The sequence below is a fragment of the Narcine bancroftii genome, chromosome 13 (assembly GCF_036971445.1).
Source record: "Narcine bancroftii isolate sNarBan1 chromosome 13, sNarBan1.hap1, whole genome shotgun sequence".
NCBI lineage: Eukaryota > Metazoa > Chordata > Chondrichthyes > Torpediniformes > Narcinidae > Narcine > Narcine bancroftii.
Genome location: NC_091481.1, coordinates 7,446,648 through 7,472,968, shown reverse-complemented (window position 1 = coordinate 7,472,968; position 26,321 = coordinate 7,446,648). Strand labels below are relative to the sequence as shown.

The 26,321-nt window shown below is 39.7% G+C and overlaps 1 protein-coding gene across 3 annotated transcripts in view; it reads right to left on the bottom strand.

The window, feature by feature from the left end:
- Positions 1–26,321, bottom strand: part of net1 (neuroepithelial cell transforming 1) — a 79,380-nt gene that overhangs the window by 27,063 nt on the left and 25,996 nt on the right. For 2 of the 3 annotated variants that reach the window (XM_069909198.1, XM_069909194.1), the window contains exon 3: positions 16,766–16,828. In XM_069909198.1, the coding sequence (XP_069765299.1) occupies positions 16,766–16,828 (63 nt within the window). The remainder of the gene's footprint in view (positions 1–16,765; positions 16,829–26,321) is intronic. The other variant, XM_069909195.1, reaches the window with a different exon arrangement.

Here is a 26,321-nt window from a genome sequence, read left to right as displayed (position 1 = left end):
CTTCCTAAGTTTTTATGCTCAGGATGTGGAGTAGGACTTGAATGCATTCTTCTGACGCACGCAAGATTGTTACTGGAATAGACATCTAAAGTCACCTGCTTTAGACATACAGAAACAGTTTGGGGAAATATCGGGCTACATTCATGCATCATTTTCTGATATTTTAATAGGACTTTTGTTAGCATTTTTATTTATTTTGAATACAATGAAGACCAATAATAAAGATAAGATTCCAAGCATGGCTTTAGGTCATTACGTAAAAGTGGAAAATCCCATTTTATGTAAACTTTTTTTGTAACTGGAAACATCAAATCATATGTCAATGCTTAAGGTGTGCTCTCAAATTTAGAAATGATAGGGAGATTTTGTCAAACTGGCTGACACTGTATAAACAATATTACAAAAGTTAAGATTGTATTGGATTTCAGGTCACAAGAATGAAGGTAGGGCCACTAAAGGATAAAGGAGGCAACATGTACCTGGAGGCAGAGGAGGTTTGAGAAGCCTTCAGAAAAGGACCTGGATCAGGGTGAGGTTGGAATAGAACAGGCTTGTCTGTTGGACAATGTTGAGGTTAAGGAAGAGGAAGCGTTGGATCATCTTAAAAACATTAAGATTGATAAGTTCCCAGGACCAGACATGATACACTCCAGGTTGTAGTGGGAAGTGAGGGAAGAGACAGCTGGGCAGTGGCTATGATCTTTGAGTCCCCTTTGGCCACAGGAGAGGAGCCAAAAGATTGGAGTATTCACTTATTGAATATGTTGTGCAATTCAGACCGCAAATGCAGTCTCCTTGTTTAAAAAAGGTAATGGGGAGAATCCTAGGAATTATGGACCGGTAAGTTTTCTATCAGTGGTGCGCAAATGATTGGAGAGGATTCTTAAAGATAGTATCTATGAGCATTTGGGGAAAGATAGTCAAAGATAGTCAGCATGGCTTTGTGAAGGGAAGGTCGTGCTTCACAAGCCTAATTGAGATTTTTTCAGAAGGTAAAAAAAAAGGAAATTGATAAGGGTAGAATGGTAGATGTGAATTTTAATAAGGCATTAAGGTCCCCCATGAGAGACTTGCTCAGAAAGTCTTGAGGCATAAGATCCATGGAATCTTGGCTATGTAGATAAAAAATTGGTTTGCATGTAGAAACCAGAGAGTAGTTGTGGAAGGAAAGCATTCTGTCTGGAGGTCAGTGACAAGTGGAGTTCCACAAGGATCTGTTCTGGGACCTCTGTTCTTGTGATCTTTATAAATGACCTAGACGAAGAGGCAGAAGATGGGTCAGTAAGTTTGCGGAATGTATGAAGGTTGGAGGAGTTGTGGATGGTGGTGAAGGTTGTTGCAGGTTATGAAAGGATATAGACAAGATGCAGAGTTGGGCAGAAAATTGGCATATGGAGTTCAATCCAGATAAATGTGAAATGAAGCATTTTGGAAGGAAAAACTAGAAGGCTGAGTACAGGGTTAATGGTCAGTTATTTAGGAGTGTGGATGAACAGGGGAACATAGGGGTCCAAATCCAGAGATCAAGGTCACCACGCAGGTTTTTAAATTTTTTAAATAATTTTTTTTATTTTTCACACTGTGAATCATATCAACCAAAATATGTACAAACGTATCTCATTAAATTTACAGTGGTCTTTTCTCCACTTTACCCCCCCCCCCACCTTTCTCTCCATCCCCTCTACCCAACCCCCTCCAAAACCCATAAATATTCAACATATACAATACAATAAAACCACAAAACAATATTTTCACACAAAGAAAAATAAACAAGAAATACGCATCATCTATTTATTACACCTTGAATCTAGTCGTTTTGTCGTCTTATCATTTTCATTCTCATGTTAGGGGATGGAGGTCGTAGGCAAGCTCTCTCTGATATGTTCCATGTACGGTTCCCAAATATGTTCAAACATTGTGACTTTATTTTTTTAAATTATATGTTATTTTTTCCAATGGAATACATTTATTCATTTCCATGTATCATTGCTGTATTCTCATGCTCTCTTCCATTTTCCAAGTTGACATTATACATTTTTTTAGTATCGCTAAGGCTATCATAATGAATTTTCTTTGCACTTGAACCAATTTGAGGCCTAATTCTCTACTTCTTATGTTACTTAAAAGAAATATCACTGGTTTTTTTTGGTATGTTATTTTTTGTAATTTTATTTAGTATCTGATTTAATTCTTCCCAAAACATATTTACTTTCGTACATGCCCAAGTTGCATGTAATGTTGTTCCCATTTCCTTCTTTCAGCGAAAACAATGACACTGTATCATGCGTAACCTTGTGTTTATTGTATTCTTCATCGTTCCAGAACATAACTTTTCCCATACTTCATTTTTTATTTTTATGTTTAGATCCTTTTCCCACTTCTGCTTAGGTTTATAGTTTATTTCATTTTCCTTATCTTGCAGCTTAATGTACATGTTCGAAATAAATCTTTTAATTATCATTGTGTCTGTAATCACATATTCAAAGCTGATTCCTTCAGGTAATCTCAAGCTGTTTCCCAATTTATCCTTTAAATAAGCTTTCAATTGATGATATGCAAACATTGTACCATGAGTTATTCCATATTTGTATTTCAACTGTTCAAATGTTAATAAGTTATTTCCCAAAAAACAGTTTTCTATTCTTTTGATTCCTTTTCTCTCCCATTCTCGAAAGGAAAGGTTGCCTATTGTAAAAGGGATTAGCAGATTTTGCGTCAATAGTAATTATGCTATTAGATGATTCGTTTTTTTTACTTTCTAAGTGGATCTTCTTCCATGTATTTATTAAGTAAATGATGCAGTACTGGTGAGTTTTTATATTGCACCAGCTTTTCATCCTACTTATAAAGTTCTATCTTAGTCTGGTTTTTCCCTTGTCTGGTAAAAATCTGATAAATACCTTAATTGTGCGGCTCTATAATAATTTCTAAAATTTGGTAACTGTAAACCACCTTGATTATACCTCTCTGCCTTTCCACAAGAATTTCCTTATTATTCTCTTTAGTTCTTTAAAGAATTTTTCTGTTAAAGGAATTGGTAATGTTTGAAATAAGTATTGTATCCTTGGGAACACGTTCATTTTAATGCCATTTACCCTCCCTATCAATGTTAGCGGTAATTCTTTCCAATGTTCTAAGTCTTCCTGCAATTTCTTTATTAGTGGCTGATAATTTAGTTTGTACAAGTGGCTTAAGTTATTATCTAACCTGATACCTAGGTATTGGATTGCTTGCCATTTAAATGGTGATTCTTTTTTAAATTCTGTATAGTCTGCGTTACTCATTGGCATCTCTTCACTTTTATTTGCGTTGCTCTTGTACCCCAATATTTCTCCATATTCCTTCAATTTCTTATGTAATTCTTTTACTGATACCTCTGGTTCTGTTAGGTATACTATGATGCCATCTGCAAATAAGCTGATTTTATAGTCCTTCTCTTTTATTTTTATCCCTTTTATTTTATATTCTCATCAGTTCTGCCAAAGGTTCTATTGGTAAGGCGAACAATGAGGGGGATAGTGGTCAATAGAGCTGGAACTTTTCTCTTTGGAGCGTAGAAGGATGAGAGGAGAGTTAATAGACATTTACAAGATTTTGAGAGGCATGGATAGGGTGGACAGACAGCACCTTTTTCCCAGGGAAGGAATAGCAAACACTAGAGCACATCTATACAAAGTGAAGGAGGGAAGACATCTGGGTTAAGTTTTATTTTTACAGAGAGTTCTGGGTGCCTGGAATGCTGTACCAGGGATGGTGGTGGAGGCTGAAACATTTGGGGCATTGAAGAGACTCTTCGACAGGCATATGGATGAAAGAAAATAGAGGGTTGAGGGGTAGGGAGGGTTTTTTAAAAAGGTTGGCCTATTCTGTTCTATGTTACTTGGTATGGTATCATGTGTCTGAAGCCATGATATGGTAAAAACTGACAGATTGAAATAGAAAGATCTTGAGCTAGGATGAGCAATGAAAGGAAGTGTTTGTTTTAGGCCAATATCTTCTGAAAAGATTAAAATAATCCAAGGATGACAAGCAAGATCAGATCATTTCTGCACTTTTGATGGTTCTGTTCTCGTTGAGTGGCAAAACAAATCTTTTACTCAGCTCCATCAATTCTACAGAAGAGGCTTCATTGCTTGCGTCCATAATAATAAACTCTAGAAGCCAACAGTTTACTAGAGCTTTGTCATAGGAAGAGCATGCCAACGTAGCATGCTTATTTAACTTGTGGGAATTCCATTCAGAATGGAGCATCATCATCAGGGAAGTCATCAAGTCTCTTCTATGAGAGTATGGGAAGGCCATTCAGCAAGTGCAGAAGGGCACACAGCATCCTGAACAAACCACCCACACCATCTCAGTAGAGTCTGATCCCACGTAACATTTTTCAAACCATCTCAGAACTGGAGTGGAAACAACTCATCCTTTGATTCAAGGGTGCAGTTGCTGAGAAGATGAAAGACGCCCATATACATTTCAACAGTGGATGACAGTATTGAGAATTCAATAATTTTCAATCATGTGCATCAAGATATTTTCAAACATATTGAATAATATAATGAATCAGAATTGGTCATAAAATCAGTGTTTTACAACAGCATCTCAGTGCATACATACATATTATAACCATCTTAAGACATTACTATAAAAATTAAATAATAATAATGTGTGAAAAGTAAGGCAGTGTCTTTGGTTCATTGATCATTCAGGAATCTGATGGCAGCGGGGAAGAAGCTGTCCTTGTGCCACTGAGTGCTCGTCTTTAGGCTTCTGTACCTTTTCCCCCGACGGTAACAGAGAGAAGCGGGCATGGCCTGGGTGGTGGGGGTCTTTGAAGATAGAGACTGCTTTTTTAGGATACCACCTCATGTCCTCGATGGAGTGAAGTCTGGTGCCTGTGATATCGTAGGTCGAGTTAACGACCCTCTGGAGTTTATTCTTTTCCTGAGTAAATCACAAAATTCTGTAGACACCGTGGTTGAAGTAAAAACACAAAATGCTGGAGAAGCTCAGCAAGTCAAACAGTGACCTTGATGGAGCAACGGCAAAGATACAGAACTGACGTTTTGGGCTTGTGCCCTTCATCAAAAAATGAGAAAATGCCAGCAAGCATTGGAACAACCTTGCGCTCAAGTAGGGGCTAGGTGGGGAAGGGAGATGAGAGGTGGAGAAAGGAGGAAGGGGAAAACAGCAATGGGGGGGGGGGGATGGTAGGGCTGTGTGGGTCTAAGAACTGGGGGAAGGGGGAAGAAAAGGCAAGCATGTTTAATGGAAAGCAGTAAAGTCAATGTTTATGCCATGTGGCTGGAGGGTGCCCAGCTGGAAAATAAGGTGTTGTTTCTCCAATCAATGGGTGGTCAGGGTGGGACAGTATACATGCCATGGATAGACATGTGAATGTGACCCAGAATTGAAATGGTTGGCCACTGGGAGGTTGCTGTGGTTGCAAACAGAGCAGAGGTGCTGAGCGAAGTGATCTCCCAGTCTGCGACCAGTCTCTATGATGTAGAGAATGCCACAAAGGGTAGACTGGTTGCAGTAGATAAATCCTCTGGATGTTCAGGTGAAATGTTGCTTCACATGAAAGGTCTTTTTGGAGCCCCGGACCGTGGTGAGGGAGGAGGTATGGCTGCAAGTGTGGCGCCTCTTACGGCCATAGGGGAAGGAGCTAGGGTGCAATAGGTGGCGAGGGATGAGTGCACAAGGGAATCACGGGAGGGAGCAGTCCCTGGGGAAGGACGAGAGGGAAAAATGAGTCTGGTGGTGCGATCCTGAAATAAGTGCCGGAAATTCCGGTAGATGATGTGTTGGATGCAGAGGCTGGCAGGGTGGTAGGTGAGGATGAAGGGGATTCTACCTTTGTTGAGTCTGGGACAGAAGGGGCCAGGGCAAATGAGCTGAAAATGGAGAAGATGCAGGTGAGGGCTAAGTTGATAGTGGTGGAAGAGAAGTCAGGTTTGTGGAAGAAGGCAGATATTTCAGAAGCTCTGGACTGGAAGACCCTTGGGAACAGATGCAGCAGAGACATTGAGTGAAGGTGATGGAATCCTTGCAGGAGGCAGGGTGAGAGGAAGTGCAGTCCAGGTAATTGTGGGAGTTGGAGGGTTTGTTGAATAAATCAATGGAAAGCTTGTCTCCCGAGATGGAGACAGAGGGATCCAGGAAGGGGAGAGTGTTATCAGAGGGGGGACAAGGTGAGTTTGATGTCAGGGTGGAAGTTGGATGCGAAGTGGATGAAGCTGACAAGCTCATCAAGGGTGCATGAGGCAACCCTGATGTAGTCGTCTATATATTGGAAGAAGAGTTGGGGGGAGGGGGGGGGGGCGGGGTGTCTTGCCTGAGTTGGCTTGTAGCATGGATTGCTCCACAAAGCCTACAAACAGGCGTAGCTGGAACCCATGCAGGTACTGTTAGGTTTGCTTTGTTCATGAATGAGTGAGCCAGACACCAGACTGAGTCGAAATCAAGGTTCTTTGTTCTTTATTACTGGATTGTAACACTTGCAACTAACAGTGTTAGTTGGAGAAGGCGCATTCTGCCATTATCAGCAAGTGGTGTTTTTTATATACCTTAGGATACGTACTTAGTAAATTATCATACCATGACATTGTCCAATGAATAAACTGTTGCTGCCCTTCTCTGTTAGCCTGCTGCACATCATTCTTGTTAGTGCAAAGCTTATCTTGAGTGTACAAGGTCACATCTGCATTTTGTTACTCCTTAGTACTGGGTGACTCCTTCTCCGGTCCCATCTCATGATGTTTTTACCTTACAGTACCCATAGCTACTTCTTTGATTTGGAAGAAGTGGAATGCGTTGAAGGAGAAGTTATTCAGAGTGTGGACAAGTCTTGCCAGGCAGAGGAGGGTGATGGTCAGGAAGAAGCGAAGTGCTTCAGTCATCGAGGAGATGGAGGGCATGTGAGGTGTCGCGGATGTATGTGGGGATGGATTTGACCAGGGGAGAAAGGATAGAGTCAAGGTAGGATGAAACTAGTTCAGTAGGTCAGGAGCAACCAGGAACAATGGGTCTGCCTGGATGGTTGGGTTTGTCTATCTTGGTATTCTTGTCTTGAGAGTCGGCACTTTCATACCAGGCAGTGATGCAACCAGTCAGAATGCTCTCCACTGTACACCTGTAGAAGTTTACAAGAATCTTCAATGACATATGCAGACACTTCAAAGTATAGCTGCTGGTGAGCCTTCTTTTCAATTGCATCAACATGGAGGCTCCAGGACAGATCTTCAGAGATGTTCACACTCAGGAATTTGAAGTTCTCGACCCTCTCCACTACCGTTCCCCAACTTCCTCCTGAAGTTCACAATCATCTCCTTGGTTTTGCTGATGTTGAGCGCAAGGTTGTTGTCATTACACCATTCAATGAGCTGATCTCTCTCCCTGCTGTATTTTTTTAATTATGTGAATATTTATAATGCTTGCTTTCCACTTTCAGTTAGAACAAGATGGCAGAATAAACTTGAGCAATGCAACAACTAACCAGCAGATGTGCATGAAAAATGCAAGGTACTGTGGGGACACGACTGATAGGTGTTGAGACAAACATTTTCCCGTGAAGACGAGGGGGCATAATTTCAGACTGCACTATCAGCCTGTAAAGACAGATAAAGTAATTATTAATCTTTCAGCGGGCCGCGAATCTTGCTAAATAATAGAGCAGACTCAAAGGGCCACATGGCATACTTCCCCTCCTATTTATTTTTGTCATAACAGAACAAATGAAACTGGATGAGTAATAGACTAACCAAAATGTTCCAACCATACGAGTCCCACTTTTAGTCCAGATGTCTCTAAACGTATTCTATCCATTTACCCATCTAAATGTTTCTTAAATGTCACAAGAGTACCTTCTCTGATAGCTTGTTCCATACACCCACCACCCTCTGTTTTTTTAAAAAAAATTACCCCTTAGGTTTCAATTAAATCTCTCCCCCCCCTCATCTTAAACCTATTTCTTCTGGTTACCAATTCCCCGACTCTGGGCAAAAGTCTCTGTGCGTTCCCCTGATCTATTCCTTACATGGTTTTGAACTTTATGAGATCCTTCTACACTCCAAGGAATCAGACTCTAGTCTGCGCATCCTCTAGCTCAGGCCTGCAAGTCCTGTAACAACCATATCAATCTTCTTTCATCCTCTGCAGCTTGACAACATCTTTTCTGGAGCCCCATGAATCTGCTTTGCTATTCAATAAAAATATGGCTGATCCAATTTTTGCCTTCACAACATTTTTTCTGGCAGCCTAGTTCAAATATCTGAACATATTAATTGCTCCATCCACAGGTCACTGTTAGACAGTACTAAAAGATCAAAACCATCAGGGAGGCCATTCTTACTTATCTCCTTCAGAAAAGTAAGTATTCTTTTAGATCCAAATCCCACTCAATTTCAGAAGCATCTAGTTGGCAACCATCCTCAGATCATCTCATTGAAACACATGATTCTACTCTCATTTTTCTAAATTTTTATGACTTTTAGTCTCAACTACTCAACCTCTCTTCATTCATGAATCACATCATTCCAGGAATCAACAGTGAAAATGATCTGCACTGCTTCCATTGTAAATATATACAGTGTCATCATTAAAGTAGGGAAGCAAAATCGACTTCACATACAGCAAAAAGGAGTGGTCTCACCAATGCCTTTGAACTTGCATTAAAATCTCCATGCAATGAAGTCCAAAAATCCATTAGCTTTTCTTATTATTTGTTAACATTTTGTGTTTCTTGCACTGCACCCCAAGATCCCTTTGCATCACCATTTGAATAACAATTTGCTTTTGCAACCAATACAAAAACAAGAACATAAGTAGGAGTTAGGCCATCAAGTCTGCCCCACCATTCAATGAGATCATGACCAATCTGATGAGGCTCATCTTCACCTACCTGCCTTTTCCCCATATCCCTCAATTCCCCAAACTAGTTTAAAATATATCCAACCTTGTCTTAAATATATTTACTGAGGTCACCTCCACTGCTTCAATGGGCATTGAATTCCAGATTTATCACTTTCTGGGAAAAGGAGTTCCTTCTCATCTCCATCCTAAATCTACTAGCCTAAATCTTGAGGCTATATCCCCTAGTACTGGTCACCCGCCTTTCATATTACATGTTTCTATAATATCGCCTCTCATTCTTCTAAATTCCAACAAATACAGTCACAGACAACTCAATCTCTCCTCATAGGCGAAACCCCTCGTCTCTGGAATCAACCCGGTGAACCTCCTCTGCACAGCCTCAAGTAAGGAGACCAGAACTGCGCACAGTACTCCAGATGTGGCCTCACCAGTACCCTGTACAGTTGCAACATAACCTACTGGCTCTTAAACTCAATTCCTCTCGCAATGAAGGCCAACATTCCATTTGCCTTCTTGATAGCCTGCTGTGCCAGCAAACCAACCTTTTCTGATTCATCCACAAGCACTCTCAAGTCCCTCTGAGGATTGGTTTTAATTCATTAAAGCGTTCCTAGTATGATTAATAAAATAAAATATTTTTTTGGTGCTGCTTTGTGTTACGCAATGAAAAAGAAAGTATTTGTGATGCCACCAAATTGTGGCAATGTAACAGCAAAAATGTCAGCCAATGGGTCCTGAGCCCATCCCCATGTCCAATGAGCAATCTAATCAATCCCATCCACTGAGGGAATCCTTTACAAACATTAAATTTCAAAAGCAGAAGACATGTTTGATCAAGACATTTATTATTACGCAAATTGTTTTTTTTGAATAGTAGGAATCAGACGAATCTTCCCATCATTGATTAGTCAAGGAGATTAAGTCTTAATTAATGATGACAAAATTATGGCAATGGCTCCATTCAACCTGTGACAAATTAGTATTTGATACATTACAGACTTCAATTATAGAACAGTGTTCTTCAGATATATTATCTGGGAACAATAGACGAGAATACGGAGCTTGATAATTGTTGGGTGAGGCACTATGATAAAAGTCACTCTACAATTGGTTGAGGTCACCTGTACATTGGAGGAACAACACCTCGTACTCCATTTCAGCAGTCCCAGACAATATCAACAGACCTCAAATTTCTATTAACTGCCCCTCCCCCCGGTCTTTCCCTGACCTTCACCCCCCTGTCTCCTTTCCTCCAGCTGCCCATCTTCCCTTCCTTCTCCCATCAGAGACCCATCTTTCTTAGCCCTTATGCCATCTCCCTCAATCAATTCTCAGCCTCTTCCTCCACCAACCTGTATCCACCTCTCAGCATCTGCTCCTCACCTCCCCCTCAAACACCTTTTTATTTGGGCGTCTATCTGATCTTTAGCACTCCTTTTGCTTTTTTAAAAAGTGTTGTGCTTTTCCAACACTTTTTATTGGTCAGGATTTGTCATTTGCAGCAGAAGGCAATTTTTTTTAGTCAACAAAAATCTCGAAAGGATGAGTGCATGTCAAAGAATGACAACATGGATTGGATTGGTTTTACAGTCACATTGGGAAAAAAGGCTAAGGAGAGGCAGATTCAAGGAAATATCAAAAGATTTGCCCAAACATGGTCAACTAATTTTATGTTAGAATTTCAATTAGAACCATTTGCTCTACTTTCCTTCTTCCATTCTCCTTTTCAACCTAGTCAAATATGCAATATAATTATGTTGCTTTGTTTTGTTGTTCCCATTTCATTTAAAAAAAATACTGTAACCCCTTCCCTGTTCTCCAATTCATTGATTAAAATCTATTGTGGCAATTGCACACCTTTCTACTTGACCATACCTTGTTAGAGGTGCACCCTATTTGAAGGCCTAAACTCACTGGTAAATTTTCTTTTGCTGCTTGTGGTAAATAAATCAATTATCCTTTGCACAAAAGAAAATTCCTCTAATCGTAATACAAATGCACCAAAATGTAGACAGACTTGTATAATTTCTCTTCCCAGTACCCCAACTCTAGTTAATTTAGCTACCTGTAAAAAAACTCACATTTTACAACTGTTTCTTTTCATAAGCCAATAGGACAGAGAAGTTTGTGAAAAAAATGCTTTCTTGAATCACCATACAGTGAGGTATTGAGCTACTTCAGAAACATGACTAAATGGCCTAAGACCACGTTAGTTGTATAGGTACGAATAACAAGTTATTACTTTAGTGTAATTAATAGGTTGGGATCTTAAAAAAATCTAACATTTTTGATGTTATTTTTCTGATGACATTCTCCCACATGTCAGAGTTACTGAATTTCAACTTCAACTTGATGACTTTCAATTCAATCACCTTGTTGCAAAATGGAAAATTAATGTATTTCAATGTTTCCTGTGTATAAAAGGTAAAGGACAGGATTCTGTTGACACTGTGGTTAAGTGGAAAAAAAACACAAATGCTGGAAAACCTCAGCAGGTCAAACAGTGCCTTTATGAGGCAATGTTTTGGGCTTGAGCCCTTAATCAAGGCGTGGGGGAACATGATGTCTGAACAAAAGGGGGAAGGGTGTGGGGTGGTGAGGGTGGGAGATGATAGGTGGGGAGCGGGGGGAGGAGTCTAAGCTAGGGGAAGAGAGAAAGGAAGTAGAAACTGCAATAACTAGTAAAGGGAGGGTGAGGGGGGTGAGGGGAAAAAAAAGCAAACTTATTAGTGGAATGCCCTGGGGTTGGAGGGTACCCAGATGAAAAATGAAGTGTTCTTCCTCCAATCTGCGGGTAGTCAGGTCAGGGTGGAGTAGTGTGAAGGGCCATGGATAGACATGAGAGTGTGACTCGGAATTGAAATGGTTCGCTACAGGGAGGTCGCTTTTGTTGCAGACGGAGAGGAGGTGCTGGGCAAAGCGATGTCCTAATCTGCGACTGGTCTTTCCGACATAGAGAAGGCCACGGAGGGTGAACTGGATGAAGTAAATGAGTGTTTGGAGGTACAGGTGAAGTGTTCTTTCACCTGAAAGGTCTGTTTGGGACCTCGAACCGTGGTGAGGGAGGAGGTGTGGGTGCAGGTATTACACCTCCTATGATACTTTATGTTTTACAATGGGGGGGGGGGAAGAGAAAGAGTGCACAAGGGAGTCACTGAGGGAGCGGTTCCTATGGAAGGCTGAGAGGGGAGGAGAAGGAAAAATGTGTCTGGTGGTGGGGTCCTGTAATAAGTGCCAGAAATTCAGGTGGATAATGCGGAGACTGATGGGGTGGTAGGTGAGGACAAGGGTGAATTCTGCGCTTATTGTTTCTGGGAGTGGGGGGGCCTAGGGCAGATGAGCGGGGTATGGAGGAGAAGTGGGTTAGTGCCAAGTTAATAGTGGTGGAGGGGAAGCCACGTTTGTGGAAGAAGGCAGACATTTCAGAGGCTCTGGACTAGAAGACCTCATCTTGGGAGCAGATGTAGCAGAGACAGTGAGATTGAGAGAAGGGCATGGAGTCCTTGCAGGGGACAGTGTGTTAGGACAAGTAGTCCAGGTAGTTGTAGGAGTTAGAGAGTTTGTTATAAATGCTAGTGGAGAGTCTGTTTACTGTGTATAAAGTGCACAGATACATACTAAAGAAGTAGGAATGCTTCAAAACAAATTATTTCCTTCTTGGTGTATTTGCTAACTTCTAAACATAATCCAAAGAAATCCAGTTTTCAATTCAGCAGGACATCAACTTTTTACTACAACTACGCTCAATGTTTAAACATGAAAATAAAGTAAGTTGCGTTACAACAATGTGTCAAAATAACCTGTTGAACAGGGGTTTTCTAGGTTATGTACATGACTTTTGAAAATCCAACTTCACAGAAATTCTCCCATATATTTTTAAATCAGTTTTCAAGCTAGCAGTAATGAAATGTTTCATGGTAATCATTATACAGTATATAGTCTACTAATTTAGTTATGAATTGTGTTTAGGTAACTATTCAATGAAATGGAAGAATTATTGCAAATGTATGGAGAGTGAAATGATATTGGAAGCTGGAGAAAACAGGTGTTTTTGACATAGACAAATCAGTTTACAGTTAATTCTCAGGTTCAGAACTTTCATGCAACCCAAAGATCATCTTCATTTTCCCAAACATGAAGGCAATTGGTTCGCTTAGACATACTGATTTATTTCATATGAGAAAGATCTGTAACTAAAAAGCAGACTCTTCTTTGAAGTTCTGAGTACTTCCCATTATTTGGGACAAATTTGTATCTATTTCCTTCAATTTTTCCATTCACTATGAAAATAATGAAGGAAGGATTTAAATTTTACTTTTGGTACTGTGTTGACATTCCATAAAAGGTTTTTTTTAAAAAAAAAACATTTTCCTTCTTACTATGATAAAAATAAACTTTAGATCTTTCTACTAGCTTAGCAACCTGAGCCCTATAGACCAGGGAAATTACTCATGTGATCCAAAACCGGTTTATGCTGAAAATGGCCTGTCAGAATCTTAGCTTCTTCCCCCTCCAATTCCTCATCACTATTTGGAGGTCATTATGGAAATAATGTCAAGCAAAGTCATCATTTAAAAAAAAAAATGATAGCCTGATAATTATTCTACTTCTCTCATTTATACCTCCTTCAAAACAACCTATCATCATTTCCTTCTTTTATACAACTCCATCACTCCTTTTGACAATTAATCTTTCTCACCTTCTAGTTGATTGCAGACTCTCTCCCTCGAGTCCTCTCCTCAATCTAAATTCTCAATTTTAAAACTAGATCCAGTGAGTTAACCCTGTTTTATTCCTGCCATGGGTGCTATCTGATCTGAGCACTTCTGATACTTTATGTTTTACTTTAAAAATAACAAGAGAGAGGAATTTAATTCAACAATTGGCCTCTCTAGGCAGTCCATAGGATTTGAGAATTGTTTTCACTCCAGTTTTGAGGAGACTGATGGGAACTGCAGACTCTTTTACATATGGAGCAGGAGGTGGGTGGATAGTTTGTTAGGCGATGTGCTAACTTCTGCTATTGATGATGGGCTTCTACGACTTTCCATTGCAGGGATTTGAGGTTCTCCAAATGCTCCTTCTCAACTATGAATAGTCATGGGCCAGAATTTATAAGATTTGCTGGAAATATTGCAATTTTCTTTCCAAGAGGCCTCAAATGGATCCTTGAATATGTTCCTCTGGCATATTGAAGGGATGGTCTACTTTCTCTGAAAGTTGGCTTCTAAAATAGGAAAAGCGCTTCATTGAGTTAAGGTGCTTACCATAAACTTTAATTATTAGAGGATGGTGTTATCTACTGTGTTGGGTGGACGGGGAAAAGGGAAAGTAGAAACATGTTGGCAGAGGACCTTGGTCTTGTTGACGTTGAGTGCAAGGGCCATTCTCTCATATGTGCCAGTGAATGCGTTGATGACAGCTTGAAGCTTGGCTTCAGCCATTGCAAATGAAAGCAGGCTTGGGATGATTTTGGATCTGAAGTGCATTCATTAAATTGAACAGTTTCCCATCATTTTTGAAGATTAGCACCATTCTTATTGGAAGTTTGTTCTGAAATGCAGCAGTGTAATGAGAATGATCAAACAAAAATCTTGTGGCAACAACACAGCCTAGTTTGGTTGCAATCTTCACTGAGAGGCTCCGTTGTAACATTTTTCTGTGGGCAGCTCTGTGTGTGGAGATATTTTCTCACATGACAGGAGTCAAATGCCTTTGAAAATTTGAAAAGGGGCACGTATAGTGATTGGTGCTGCTCTCCAAATTTCCTTTGGAGCTGTCATACAATACAGATCACGTCCATGTTGCCTACAGGTGGACATAATCCATACTGTGGTTCAGGGAGCACACTTCCACTGGGAGTATGGCCAAATCTAGAGGGTGGGAGCATGGGCAGGCAGGAGGTCAGGGTCAGAAACACGAGGCAGTAGCCAGGACAAGATAACGGACTGTTGAATTATTGGATCAGAAAAAGGAAAAAGTGATCATTTTAATGGGAGCCATGATGAACAGCTCTTGTAATGTTGCTCACAATTGGGATAGCTTGGTATTTCTAACTATTAGACCCCTTTTAAACCACACCTCAGTTTGGCTACATGTGCTCTCATGACAAGTAAAATAAACCAATTGCACATGCAATTGAATAATTGATATGCTTGTATTTAAAAAAAAATCTGCACGACTTAAGATTCCTGGCAAAACAATAGAAAAAGAAAAAAACCCCAGCTCTGCAACGATGAGACTGGAATACCAGTTGCTCATACAAGCTCTGGTTGTTAGTAAACAAGTAATAATGTAAATTAATATAGTGAACCAAGGCAATAAGCCAAACTTTCTCAAGTTCATGGAAGATTTGTGGGCAGAGCAGATTGGTATGCAACATTAAACTGCAGCAAGTAAAGAATGAGTTAGGTGACAGAAAGAAGTATTTCCACAAGTAGAACATGGAGTTAATGCTGTCGGAAAGGAAGGCTTAATAACTCAGACTACTATTTCTTTCCAAGTGATGGAAAATATTCAAAATCCCCATTGTATGCTTATATATTTTAGTCTGCAAAAAGCGCCAAAAAAAAATGTTACAGCAATTAGTAATGGTGCTGGCAAAGTGCTGAGCTTCTAAAAATTAGTGATTATTTATTGCAGGTGCTGTCATCCTTATTTATGGAGTGATTCTTTGTAATAAAGGTTCATCTGGAATACAAGAATTCACAGCAATAGAGGAATTGACATTTCTGCCTATTTAATAAAGATCAATTAACCTGTTGCATTGCTAACTAGAAGATACCCTGGTTTCTTTTTATACAATTCAAAAAATATCAATGCCAAAGAGATGTGCAATAATTTCCGAGAGAGATAAATGCATTTACATACAGGTACTCTCCAACTCATGACCGTAATTGGGACTGAAGGATCAGCGATTCTCGAAATGGATGCAAATCGGAATTTTGCCTGCGTGTGGAGTACTGAAGTCTTAAAGGAAACTTTTTAAATCAAATCTTTTTTTCTATTATAGATTTGATGATAATAACTTAAACCTTCTTGAATTTGTTGATCAAGCTTCGCAAATCTTTCTACATTCTGGTCCCTGCTTACCTTGTTATTCAGTGTCCCGGGATCTGTAGACTGGGTGCAGCTATCTTGATTCCTGTGCACATGCGCGAGTCTTTGTTGGTGGTTGGTGCATGTGCGGTGAGTTCGTGTATTGGAGTTCAGTTTATGCATGCGCGAGAGTTAAGGGCGCAAATTCAGTATCGTTAGGGCGCTTAACTCTCGTGTATCTGCCAACCAAACTCCAATACACAAACCCACCGTGCATGTGCGAACCGAAAATTCAAGCATGCGCACAGGAATCAAGATGGCCTCGCCCAGCCTATGGACCACTGGACGGCAACTAACAAGGCAAGTACACACATTTTAGCTATTACATCCCCCGAATCCCTGTGGTAGTTTGTCAAATACAACAATCTTTGTAAATTTTGTATTTTTCTTTTATATTAAAAAAAGATTCGGTCGTATGTGCAGATGGATGCAAGTCACATAGGTTGCAAGTCAGGGAGTACCTGTAAACCTGTTGAGAGGCTATACATTTTAAAAAAATCAACACATTAAGGGAAAAATGGACATTTCTTGCAGTAGTATAAAATTTTTTTCTTTGAAAAGGCTTCATTTTGAAATATCAATATAATGCAACAAAACTGATTCACAATAAACAGCTCTGCAGAAACTTGATTTTTTTTTCAAGGATATCTTTGCATAAGTATTGAGCCACATAAATAAGTCCTCTGCTTGGTAATTAAGTATACCTTTAGATACCAAAGCTATCTTTAAAAATGTTACAGTAATCAAATATGTCAGGTAACTTTCATTTGTCAGGTGAAGAAACATGCCAATATACCTTGATATCTAGGCTGCAAAGACTTATCGCATCATCATCTTTCACTCTTCGTTTCCTTTTCTTCTAGGTAAAAAGAAATAATAGACTTAGCAAGTTTTCCAATAAACAAATTTGCAACCAAACAGAATACTTTAATCTTCAAAAATTCTTCAATAAATCACAAGGGTATGTAGCACAATTACATAACTTTAATCAGATAATCATAGTCTCTTCACTCTGATATTCACAGCCATGGATCCCTATTGGCCTTTTCACATTAGCAATCAGCAAAATTGGGAGTGAATGACCCATTTGAAATACCAGTAGGGCCACTCACAATGGACTATGAAAAACTGGTTCCATGCACCCTTTCACATTTTCAACCCCATATCACGGAGCTAAATAGAGCCCAACCTCTAGTGGTGACATCCTGAGTGATGTACTACGTTCTCGCAGGCAGTAAATGCTATGTTCTGTGAGATTACCCAGACTTCACTTTAGCCCCTCACTCTCCAAGTTGTTCACGGGGGTGTGTGTGTGTGTGTGTGTGTGTGGTAGCAGGAATAAAGCATGAGCGTGGGAAAAATCACACTGGCAACACAAGCACAAATATGGTATCTTCCCACCCAACCATCAGACCTGCTAGAAGTAAAATAGGATTTTTTTTTACTCCACCACAAAAGTTCAATTTGGTGAACAGCATATGGACTGTTTGTAGTCATTCTGACAAGTTCCTGTTGATGTTCTCATTCTGCATTCATTCCATATATTAGTTAGCCACATTCTCTGCTGGGATATCACCTTTTTGCTTTCCATTCTGTGCCTCTTTAAGAACTTCCTACCCACGCAAAAACATCATCAGCAGGACACCAGTAGGACCTGGCCTACCAGGTCGCCCGTTCACACTGGAGCTGGGTCGAAACTATCCTGGCTCTGATACTACCTTCTTAGCTGTGTCAGTCCCAGGTTAATTTGGACCCACCATATCGGGTTGAGTATGTTCACATTGGCCGGTGACCTAGGAAATTGCTAGTTCATTCCCACTTTCAAATGCCAGTGTGAAAGGGGCTTATAAGCAATGGTCAGAATTAGAATTTGTTGTCATGAACATTTGGATTACAATGAGAGGAGATTTCACAAAATTTGATGTTTTGCTGCAGCATTAGAGGGCAAATGTTGCTATAAATTACATTTAGAAATAAATAAATTAGTGCAACATACAAGTATTTGGAGAGCCAAGGACTGATTAGGGATAAGTCAACATGGCTTTGTGCTTGGTAAGTTGTGTTTAACAAAACTGATAGAGTTTTCTAGGGAGATACTAGGAAAGTTGATGAAAGAAAGGCTGTGTTGTCTACATCCATTTTATTAAGGCCTTAGACAAAGCTCCACATGGGAGGTTAGTCAGGAAGGTTCAGGCACTTAGCATTCATAGTGAGGTAGTAAACTGGATTCAACATGGGCGATGCGGGAGAAGTCAAAGATTGGTAGTGGATGATTGCTTCTTAGACTGGAGGCCGATGACTAGTATTGTGCCTTGGTGATTGGTGCTGGAATCATTGATGTTTTGCCATCTATATCAATTATCTGATTGATAACATGGTGAACTGGATCAGCAAGTTTGCTGGTGTTGTGGACAGCGAGGAAGGTTTTCAAAGCTTGCAGATGGATCTAGACCAGCTTGAAAAATGGCAGATGGAACTTAATGTAGACAAGAGTGAGGTGTTGCATTTTGAAAGGACAAACCAAGAAAGAACATACACGGTACATGGTAGGGTAGGGTGTGCGGTAGAACAGAGGGATTTGGGAATACAGATGCATAGTTCCCTGAAAGTGGTGTGTGACAGTATTTTGAGGTGGTTTCGGAGGAATTGCAAGAGCACCTTGCACACACACACATTTCAAAACAGAATTTTTGCAGAGTGCTTTTTGCAGAAAGAGCCACAACGTTGCAGAATATAGCTGGCCTGGGAGAGCATGTGATCTTTGCAGGCAGAGAGAACAGCCTGGCACTCAGAGAGGGAGTGAAACGGAGAGGAGAGACACAGAAATCAGTTCCAGAAGGACAAAGCCGGCAAACATTTGAAAGGCTGTCTGGTCAAAGGAGAAGACTAGCTGTCTGAGGTGACCCGAAAGAAAAAGGATCATCTGGAGAATCCTGAGGGGGGCAAGTTTAGTCAGCAAGACTGATTGGAAAGGAGTCAGGTGCGGATGTCCTGGAACAAAAGGACTCTCTCTCTCTCTCTCTCTCTCTCTCTCTCTCTCTCTCTCTCTCTCTCTGAAAACCAGCAAGAACCCTCCTGAGTGGTAACCTGTTAAGCACCATAGACTGATGAATTTTATTAATGCTAACTTCTGTGCACAGAACAAGAATTGCCTGCAACCAGTGAGATTGGACTGTGATTCAAAGAACTTTTCTAATCTTAAATATACATTATGCACACCTGCGCTTAGTATTAGTGGGGGGATTAGTAGGTTAGGTAGGTTAAGTAATAAGTTAAAGTTTAATTTTGTTTTCTTGTTCAATTATAATTAAAAACTACTTTTGTTTAGGCAACCCTGTGTTGTGGTGCATATCTATTGATGCTGGATTTTGGGGTCCTTTGGGCTCATAATAGGTGTCACAGAGTTGTAAAGGAAGCTTTTGGCATATTGGCCTTCATAAATCAAAGTATTGAGTAGAGGAGTTGGGATGTTATGGTAAAGTTGGTGAGACCAAATTTGGAGTATTGTGTGCAGCTTTGGTCACCTAACTACAGGAAAGAGTGCAGATAAGATGTTGCCTGGACTTCAGGATCCTTTTCTGGCTAGTTGCCGTTGACTGGTGGCATCTGCTGGGGTCAGTTTTGGGTTCATATGCGAATGATTTAGATGGCAGAACTGATGGGTGTGTGGCCAAGTTTGCAGAAAATAGGAAAATAGGAGAGGCAGGGAAATATTAAACAGGTTAGGACATTTTTACCTAGAGTGCAGAAGAATGAGGGGAGATTTGATAGAGGCATTTAAAATTATGAGGGGTATAGACAGATGTAGACCTATTTATAAATGTAGATAGGCTTTTTCCACTGAGGAAGGATGAGATACAAACCAGAGGACATGGGTTAACCAGAAATGTTTAGAGAGAACATATGGAGGAACTTCTTCACACAGAGAGTGGTGGGAGCATGGAACAAGCTGCCAGCTGAAGTGGTGAATGCAGGTTCAATTTTAAGAAGAACTTGGATGGGAAAGGTATGGAGGGCTAAGGACTGGGAGCAGGTCAGTGGGACTTGGCAGAAAAATAGTTCAGCACAGATTAGAAGGGAGGGCCAAAGGCCTGTTTTTGTGCTGTAATGTTCTATGGCTTTATAAGAAAAGAAAGTGAGATAGTGTCTATAGTTCATTGTCCATTCAGATATCTAATGGCAGAGGGAAAGAAGCTGTGCTTGTGCCGCTGGGCGTTCGTCTTCAGGCTTCTGCACCTCCTTCCAGATGTGAAGAGGGCACTGTCTGGATGATGAGGATCCTTGAGGATAGAGGCTGCTTTCTTAAGACACTACATCTTGTAACTGTTCTTGATGGATTGACGGCCATGATGGGGCTGGCCAAGTTCACAACTCTGCAATCTTTTTCCTGTCTTGTGCATTCACACCTCTGTACCAAAAAGTGATGCAGCCAGTCAGAATGCTCTCCATGGTACACCTTTGGAAATTTGTAAGAGTAAGAGACAGAACAAATCTCCTCAAACTCCTGACAAAATATAGCCTTTGGCAAGCCTTCTTCATGATTGCATCAACATGGAAGCCCCATGACAGATGTTAAAAGATGTTGACATCCAGAAATTTGAAGTTCTTAACCCTATCTGTGTATCTGAAATACTTAACAAAATACTTCACACTGAGAACGAACAGTAACCAAATGCTTTACTTGTACAGCACAATATTTTTGAGTTAATCATCAAGCAATGCTCTAGTACAAATGGAGTTCTCTGGTTTGTGGAGGAGAGAGTTTCCCTCATTTATATAACTCAATGTGTTATCGTTATGTTGTTCAGTGATGATGAGTTTAGAACCCAACAGTATTGCAGGAGAACCTTCACCAGAAAGACATTAGTAGGAGAATGGGACAGGAGAATGTTCTGAGAATAGGCATGGGCTCATTGGGTCAAATGGCACCCATTTATAACATGAGAAAATTGAAATCAGCAATTCAAGGCTGTAGTTTACTAATTCCTTCAAGGTCAATAAAGGATGGACAATAAATGCTAACCTTATCAATGTTGGACAAAACCTGTGAAGCAAATTAAAAAGAATGTCATTGTTGAAATGAAGGGATTGATTTGAACTTTAATCAGAAATAAGCAGGTGGAGATGCTATTGTCTTCCGGTTACAAACCTGATAAGTGATCAATTGCAAGTGTCCTAGCTAGTTTTAATAAAAAACTGCCCAAAAATGTAAGAAAAACTTAGGTCCACGTTATTAATTTCATTTTTAGCCCACTCAACAGAGTAAATTTTTTGAATTGCCTCCTATATTTGCCATCATCTACCAAAGCTGCCCAAAATATCTGATTGACTCAAGAATTTGACAAATATCCAAAACCATCCAGAGTTTTAATCTGAAATAATCACTTAATGAATGCACTTCTACAATGTTCTTGTACATTTAAACAACAAAACCACATCATCACCGAAATACAACCTATATCCTCACTCAACAGCAGGCTTGCCAGATCACTTTGGTATCCTGCATCCTAAAAACCTTTCAACTGTATCCTCACACCACAAAATAACTGTGATCTTTCCCAGCCTGAAGTCCATTCACACATTCTCTCCATTTGCTGCATCAGTCTACCTTCTATCCTTTGTACCTCCGGTGGTTTGTCCTTCAGTGACTGAACTCTTTTCTTCAATAGCTATCTTCCAAGGAAATGAGAAAGGGGCAGCGTTGGATCTGCTATTAGGAAATGATATAGGCCAGGTGACAGAGGTGTGCATGTGTGAATGTATGGAGAAAGATAGGTCTGGACCCAGGATTGAGATTTTTGATTGGAGAAAGGCTAATTTTGAGGAGATGAGAATGGATTTGGAAGGTGTGGACTGGGATAAATTGTTTTATGGGAAGGATGTAAAAGGAAAATGGAGGGCATTCAAAGGTGAAATTTTAAGGATACAGAGATGTTATGTTCCTGTTAGGAAGAAAGGAAAGGTTTTAAGTTTTCAAGAACCTTGGTTTTCAAGGGTTATTGGAAATATGGTTCAGAAAAAGAGAGGCATACAAAAAAATATAGACAGCATGAAGCAAATGAGGTGTAAGAGGAATATAATGTAAAAAGAAGGAAATTAGAAAGGCTAAGAGAAGATATGAGGTTGCCTTGTCAAGCAAGGTGAAAATAAATCCAAAGGATTTCTATAGAGATAATAGGAGCAAAAGGATAATGAGGGATAAAATTGGTCCCCTAGAGGATGAGATTGAACAACTATGCATGGAGCACCTTTGGGAAGAATGAAAAGCAAAAGTGAAATATCAATGTGTTTTTTTTTGGTCCAGTGCTGATAGAGCAGAGGCTTTCTTCTCCAGTTTTGAAGAATAAAATCTCATGATCCATTTTCACTTTCTGTCTCCTACACAGAGCATCATTGGGCAGTAAACCTAAACAAAACTTGATGGTGGTATCGAAGTGACATAGTTCTGTCCAATCACATAGAACAAAATATTTCATAGCATTAGTTTGCACTAAACCTGTGTCCATCTGGAAAGAAGGCCACAATAAAACTGTTCATTTTCTGAATTCCATACATCTCTGAATTTATAATTCAGCGCATAGGAAATATGTAGTTCACATGGATTCACTTTTTAAAGCCGTGAGTGAAAACAGCATCCTTGATCACTTGTTTCATTATATTCTGAACTTAGTGGTTGACTTCTGTTTTTGGGTTAACTTTTAATTTGCTTGAAAATGTCTAATTTTATTTGACCTTTGGGAATGAATAAGAAATGTGTCTAATAAAATGATTTGACCAAAACAAAACAAAATCAATTATGCAATCAACTTTGTAATACAATATTTTTGTAATACAATAGGAAATAAGTCTTATTCACAAAGGGTTTTAAAAATAGAAGTACTTGGCAAAGCTCATCCCTTTAAAAGGCAAAAACAGCTGGCAAGAGCAACTGGTCAGCAACCTGAAATAATAAAAAGTGCCAGATAAAAGATAATTTCAGAAAGGGAACATCAGTACTATGGGATATTTTTCTGGAACAAAGGAAATTAAAGGACATTTAATTGGATGCTCAAATAAACCTAAAAATTAGATATGAAAAACCCATTTCCCTGAAAAGAGGTAAATAAACAAGGTGCATTGATTTAAAGTGCTCAGTAAAAAGATGAGGACACATTTTCCATCCTCACAAAGAGAGCAAAAACCTGCAACTCACTGCTTGAAAGCATGACTTTCAAAGAATTACTATTTCCTCAGTACAAAAAAAATCCCCATTGCCTGAAATTCAAGCAACTGGGGAAAAAAAAGGAAAAAAAAACGGAAAATAAGTTAAAATATGCAAGTTTAAAATTCGCGCCCCTTGCGGTAAGTTCACCAATCACGCAATCTTAGGCAACCAGAAAATTCACATCTACCAATCCTCATAGGCGCCAGATACTGGGGGTTTTACTGTAAATACCATGCAAAGGTACAAACCAAGAGATGAAAATGAGATTAGCCTAGACAATTCTTCAGCTGTAATTGAGCTAATGCTCCAAATCACCTCCTCTTGTACCAATGATTTCTACGATATTTCATAATTGTGAAGGGTCTTTCCTATTTTTAAAATATGATTCATTCCCAAATACACTATGAACCTCAAGATATTAATAGTCACACACTCAAGAGTGAGTAGTTAAAAATCCAGAGGTATCCCTTTTCTACATTTAGATCTTTTTTTTAGATCTAATTTTCAAAAATGTGGATTTTCAGAAGGCCTTTGCAAAGTTGCCAGACAGGCTTCTAAACATAGAAGCCCATGGTATTATGGGAAGGGTACTAAGATGGATAAAAGATTGGCTGACTCGTAGAAGGGAAAGTGCAGAAACAAAGGGATCTTTTCTGGCTAGTTGCTGTTGACTAGAGGTGCCAAGCAGATGTCAGTTTTGGGTTCATATGCAAATGATTTAGATGACAGAACTGATGGGTTTGTGACCAAGTTTGCAGAGGATACGAAGATAGGAGAGGCAGATAGTGTTGAGGAAGCAGGGAGTCAAGTGAGGGACTTGGATCGGAGAGAATAGGAAAAGATGTGGCAGATGGAATAGAATGTTGGAGATCGTATGGTCATACACTATGGAAAAAGGATTAAAGGTATAACTAATGTCTAAATGGGGAGAAAATTCAGAAAGCAGTGGTCCAATGGGACTCAAGAGCCCTAGTTCAAGATTCCTTAAAGGTTAACTTGCAAGTTGAGTCAGTAGTCAGGAACACAAATGTAATATTAGCATTTATTTTGAGAGGACTAGAATATAACGGCAAGGATGTAATACTGAGGCTTTGTCAAGCATTAGCCAGACCATATTTAGAGTATCGTGAACAGTTTTGGGACGTGTCTATGGATCGATGAGCTGGCATTGGAGAGATTTAGGAGAATAATCCTGGGGTTGAGAAGGTCAATGTCTCAGGAACATTTGGGCCTGTACTCTAATATTAGAGTTTAGAAGGATAAGGGGATCTCATTGAAATATACTTGGTTTTGAAATGGATAGGCCAGTGGTTCTCAACCTTTTTCTTTTCACTCTCATATCACTTTAAGTATTCTTTATGCCATAGGTGCTCTGTGCTTAGTAAGGGATTGCTCAAGGTGGTATGTAGGTGGAAATAAAAAGTTAAAAAACCAGTTTTAATTGTAGCTAATTGATTAGTTATGTGAATGGTTTCATAATTCCTGAGGAAATGGGCCAAAGACAATTTTTCTCAAGCAAAGTATTTCAGGAACAATTGGGTCTAGAGCAGTGATTCTCAACCTTCCCTTCCCACCCACACCCCACTTTAAGCAATTCCTTACTAATCACAGAGCACATGGCATAGGATTACTTAGAGTGGCATGTGAAAAAGGATGAGAACCACTGGGATGGACAGAATAGATGTAGAGATGTTTCCATTAAAGGGAGAGACTTAGACCAGAGGGCAGTCTCAGAATAAAATGATATCCTTTAATAACAGAGGAGAAATTTCCTCAGCCAGAGGATGGTAAATCTCCAGCCAGAGGGTGCCACAAACAGCTGTGGTGGGTGTTATTTGGTGCATTTAAAGCAGAGGTGATAGGCTTTTGATTAGTAAGGGTATCAAGGGGGAGAAGGCAAGAGAATGGAATTGAAAGGAAAATACTTCAGCTATGATTTGAATGACAGAGACTTGATGAACTGATTAGCCTAATTCTGCTCCTAAATCTTGTGGTCTTTTTTCACTACTTGCAAGTGATCATTTTTGGTAGAGATTGGCTCATTTGAAAAGATAAGAGCATTAATTACCCATATTTCAAATGCGTATAAAACATTCTTTGGCTTGGCTTCGCAGACGAAGATTTACGGAGGGGGTAAATGTCCACGTCAGCTGCAGGCTCGTTCGTGGCTGACAAGTCCGATGTGGGACAGGCAGCACAAAATGTGGTAACACACCAAATTACAGACAAATTGCACCACAGGAAAGTGTCAAGGTCTTTATTTTCTCAACTGCATTAGGAGCAAAATGCATTTTCATCTTGGAACTTTGTGCATTGGCTTCCAGAATGTTTTACCAGCACAAGGTAATTTCTCCATTTTAAACAACGGGAAACACCTGGAATAGACTCATTTCATTGAAAGAGAAAGGAAGCTAAATTTAACATTCGCCTCATGTCACACTTTACATCAAAAGCTCATTGGATCCAGTCAAATCAATATACCAGGGGAATCTGAAAGTGATATTAGAAGAGTCAATGGACTTCTGTTACTTCCCCTGATATAAATGAAGGAATAATTAAATCGCTCACACCTATTTGTTGCTATAAAATCACTACTTTAGCTTGATCTGTCCAATGTTTATGTATTAGCATACTGCATTTAAAATATGTTGAAGTATTAATGTTTTTTCCTCAACAAAAAAGTTTCTCCAACATTGCCAGCATAAAATGCTAGCAGACAAAATTTCAGACAACCTTTGCTTTACAGTCATTCAGGTCATTGAAATTTGGCATTACAGAATTCACAAATCACTGCACAAAAAAAAGTCTTCCCAAGAAAAAGTAAATTCTTGACTCTCGCGGTTTTTTTTATATAAAGACTACAGGCATGTAATAGCAAATTCAACGAAATTTGCTGTTACATGGGCAGTCCAAAAAGGAAAGTGTAGGAATTTTTATTTAATTCCTGCACTGCAATTTATCCTGCAGGACCCCTACTACTTTTTTTTTGGGGGGGGGGGTGGGGTGTAGTCTAAATCACATCGCAAATCTCACCTCAAATACGACATCCAGCTGATGTCTCAGGCCACATTGCTCCACGTAAAAGCACTGGGACAAAAGCGCACAGGAACTTAAGGTGTGCAAACAACCACAAGGTGAGTAATTATCT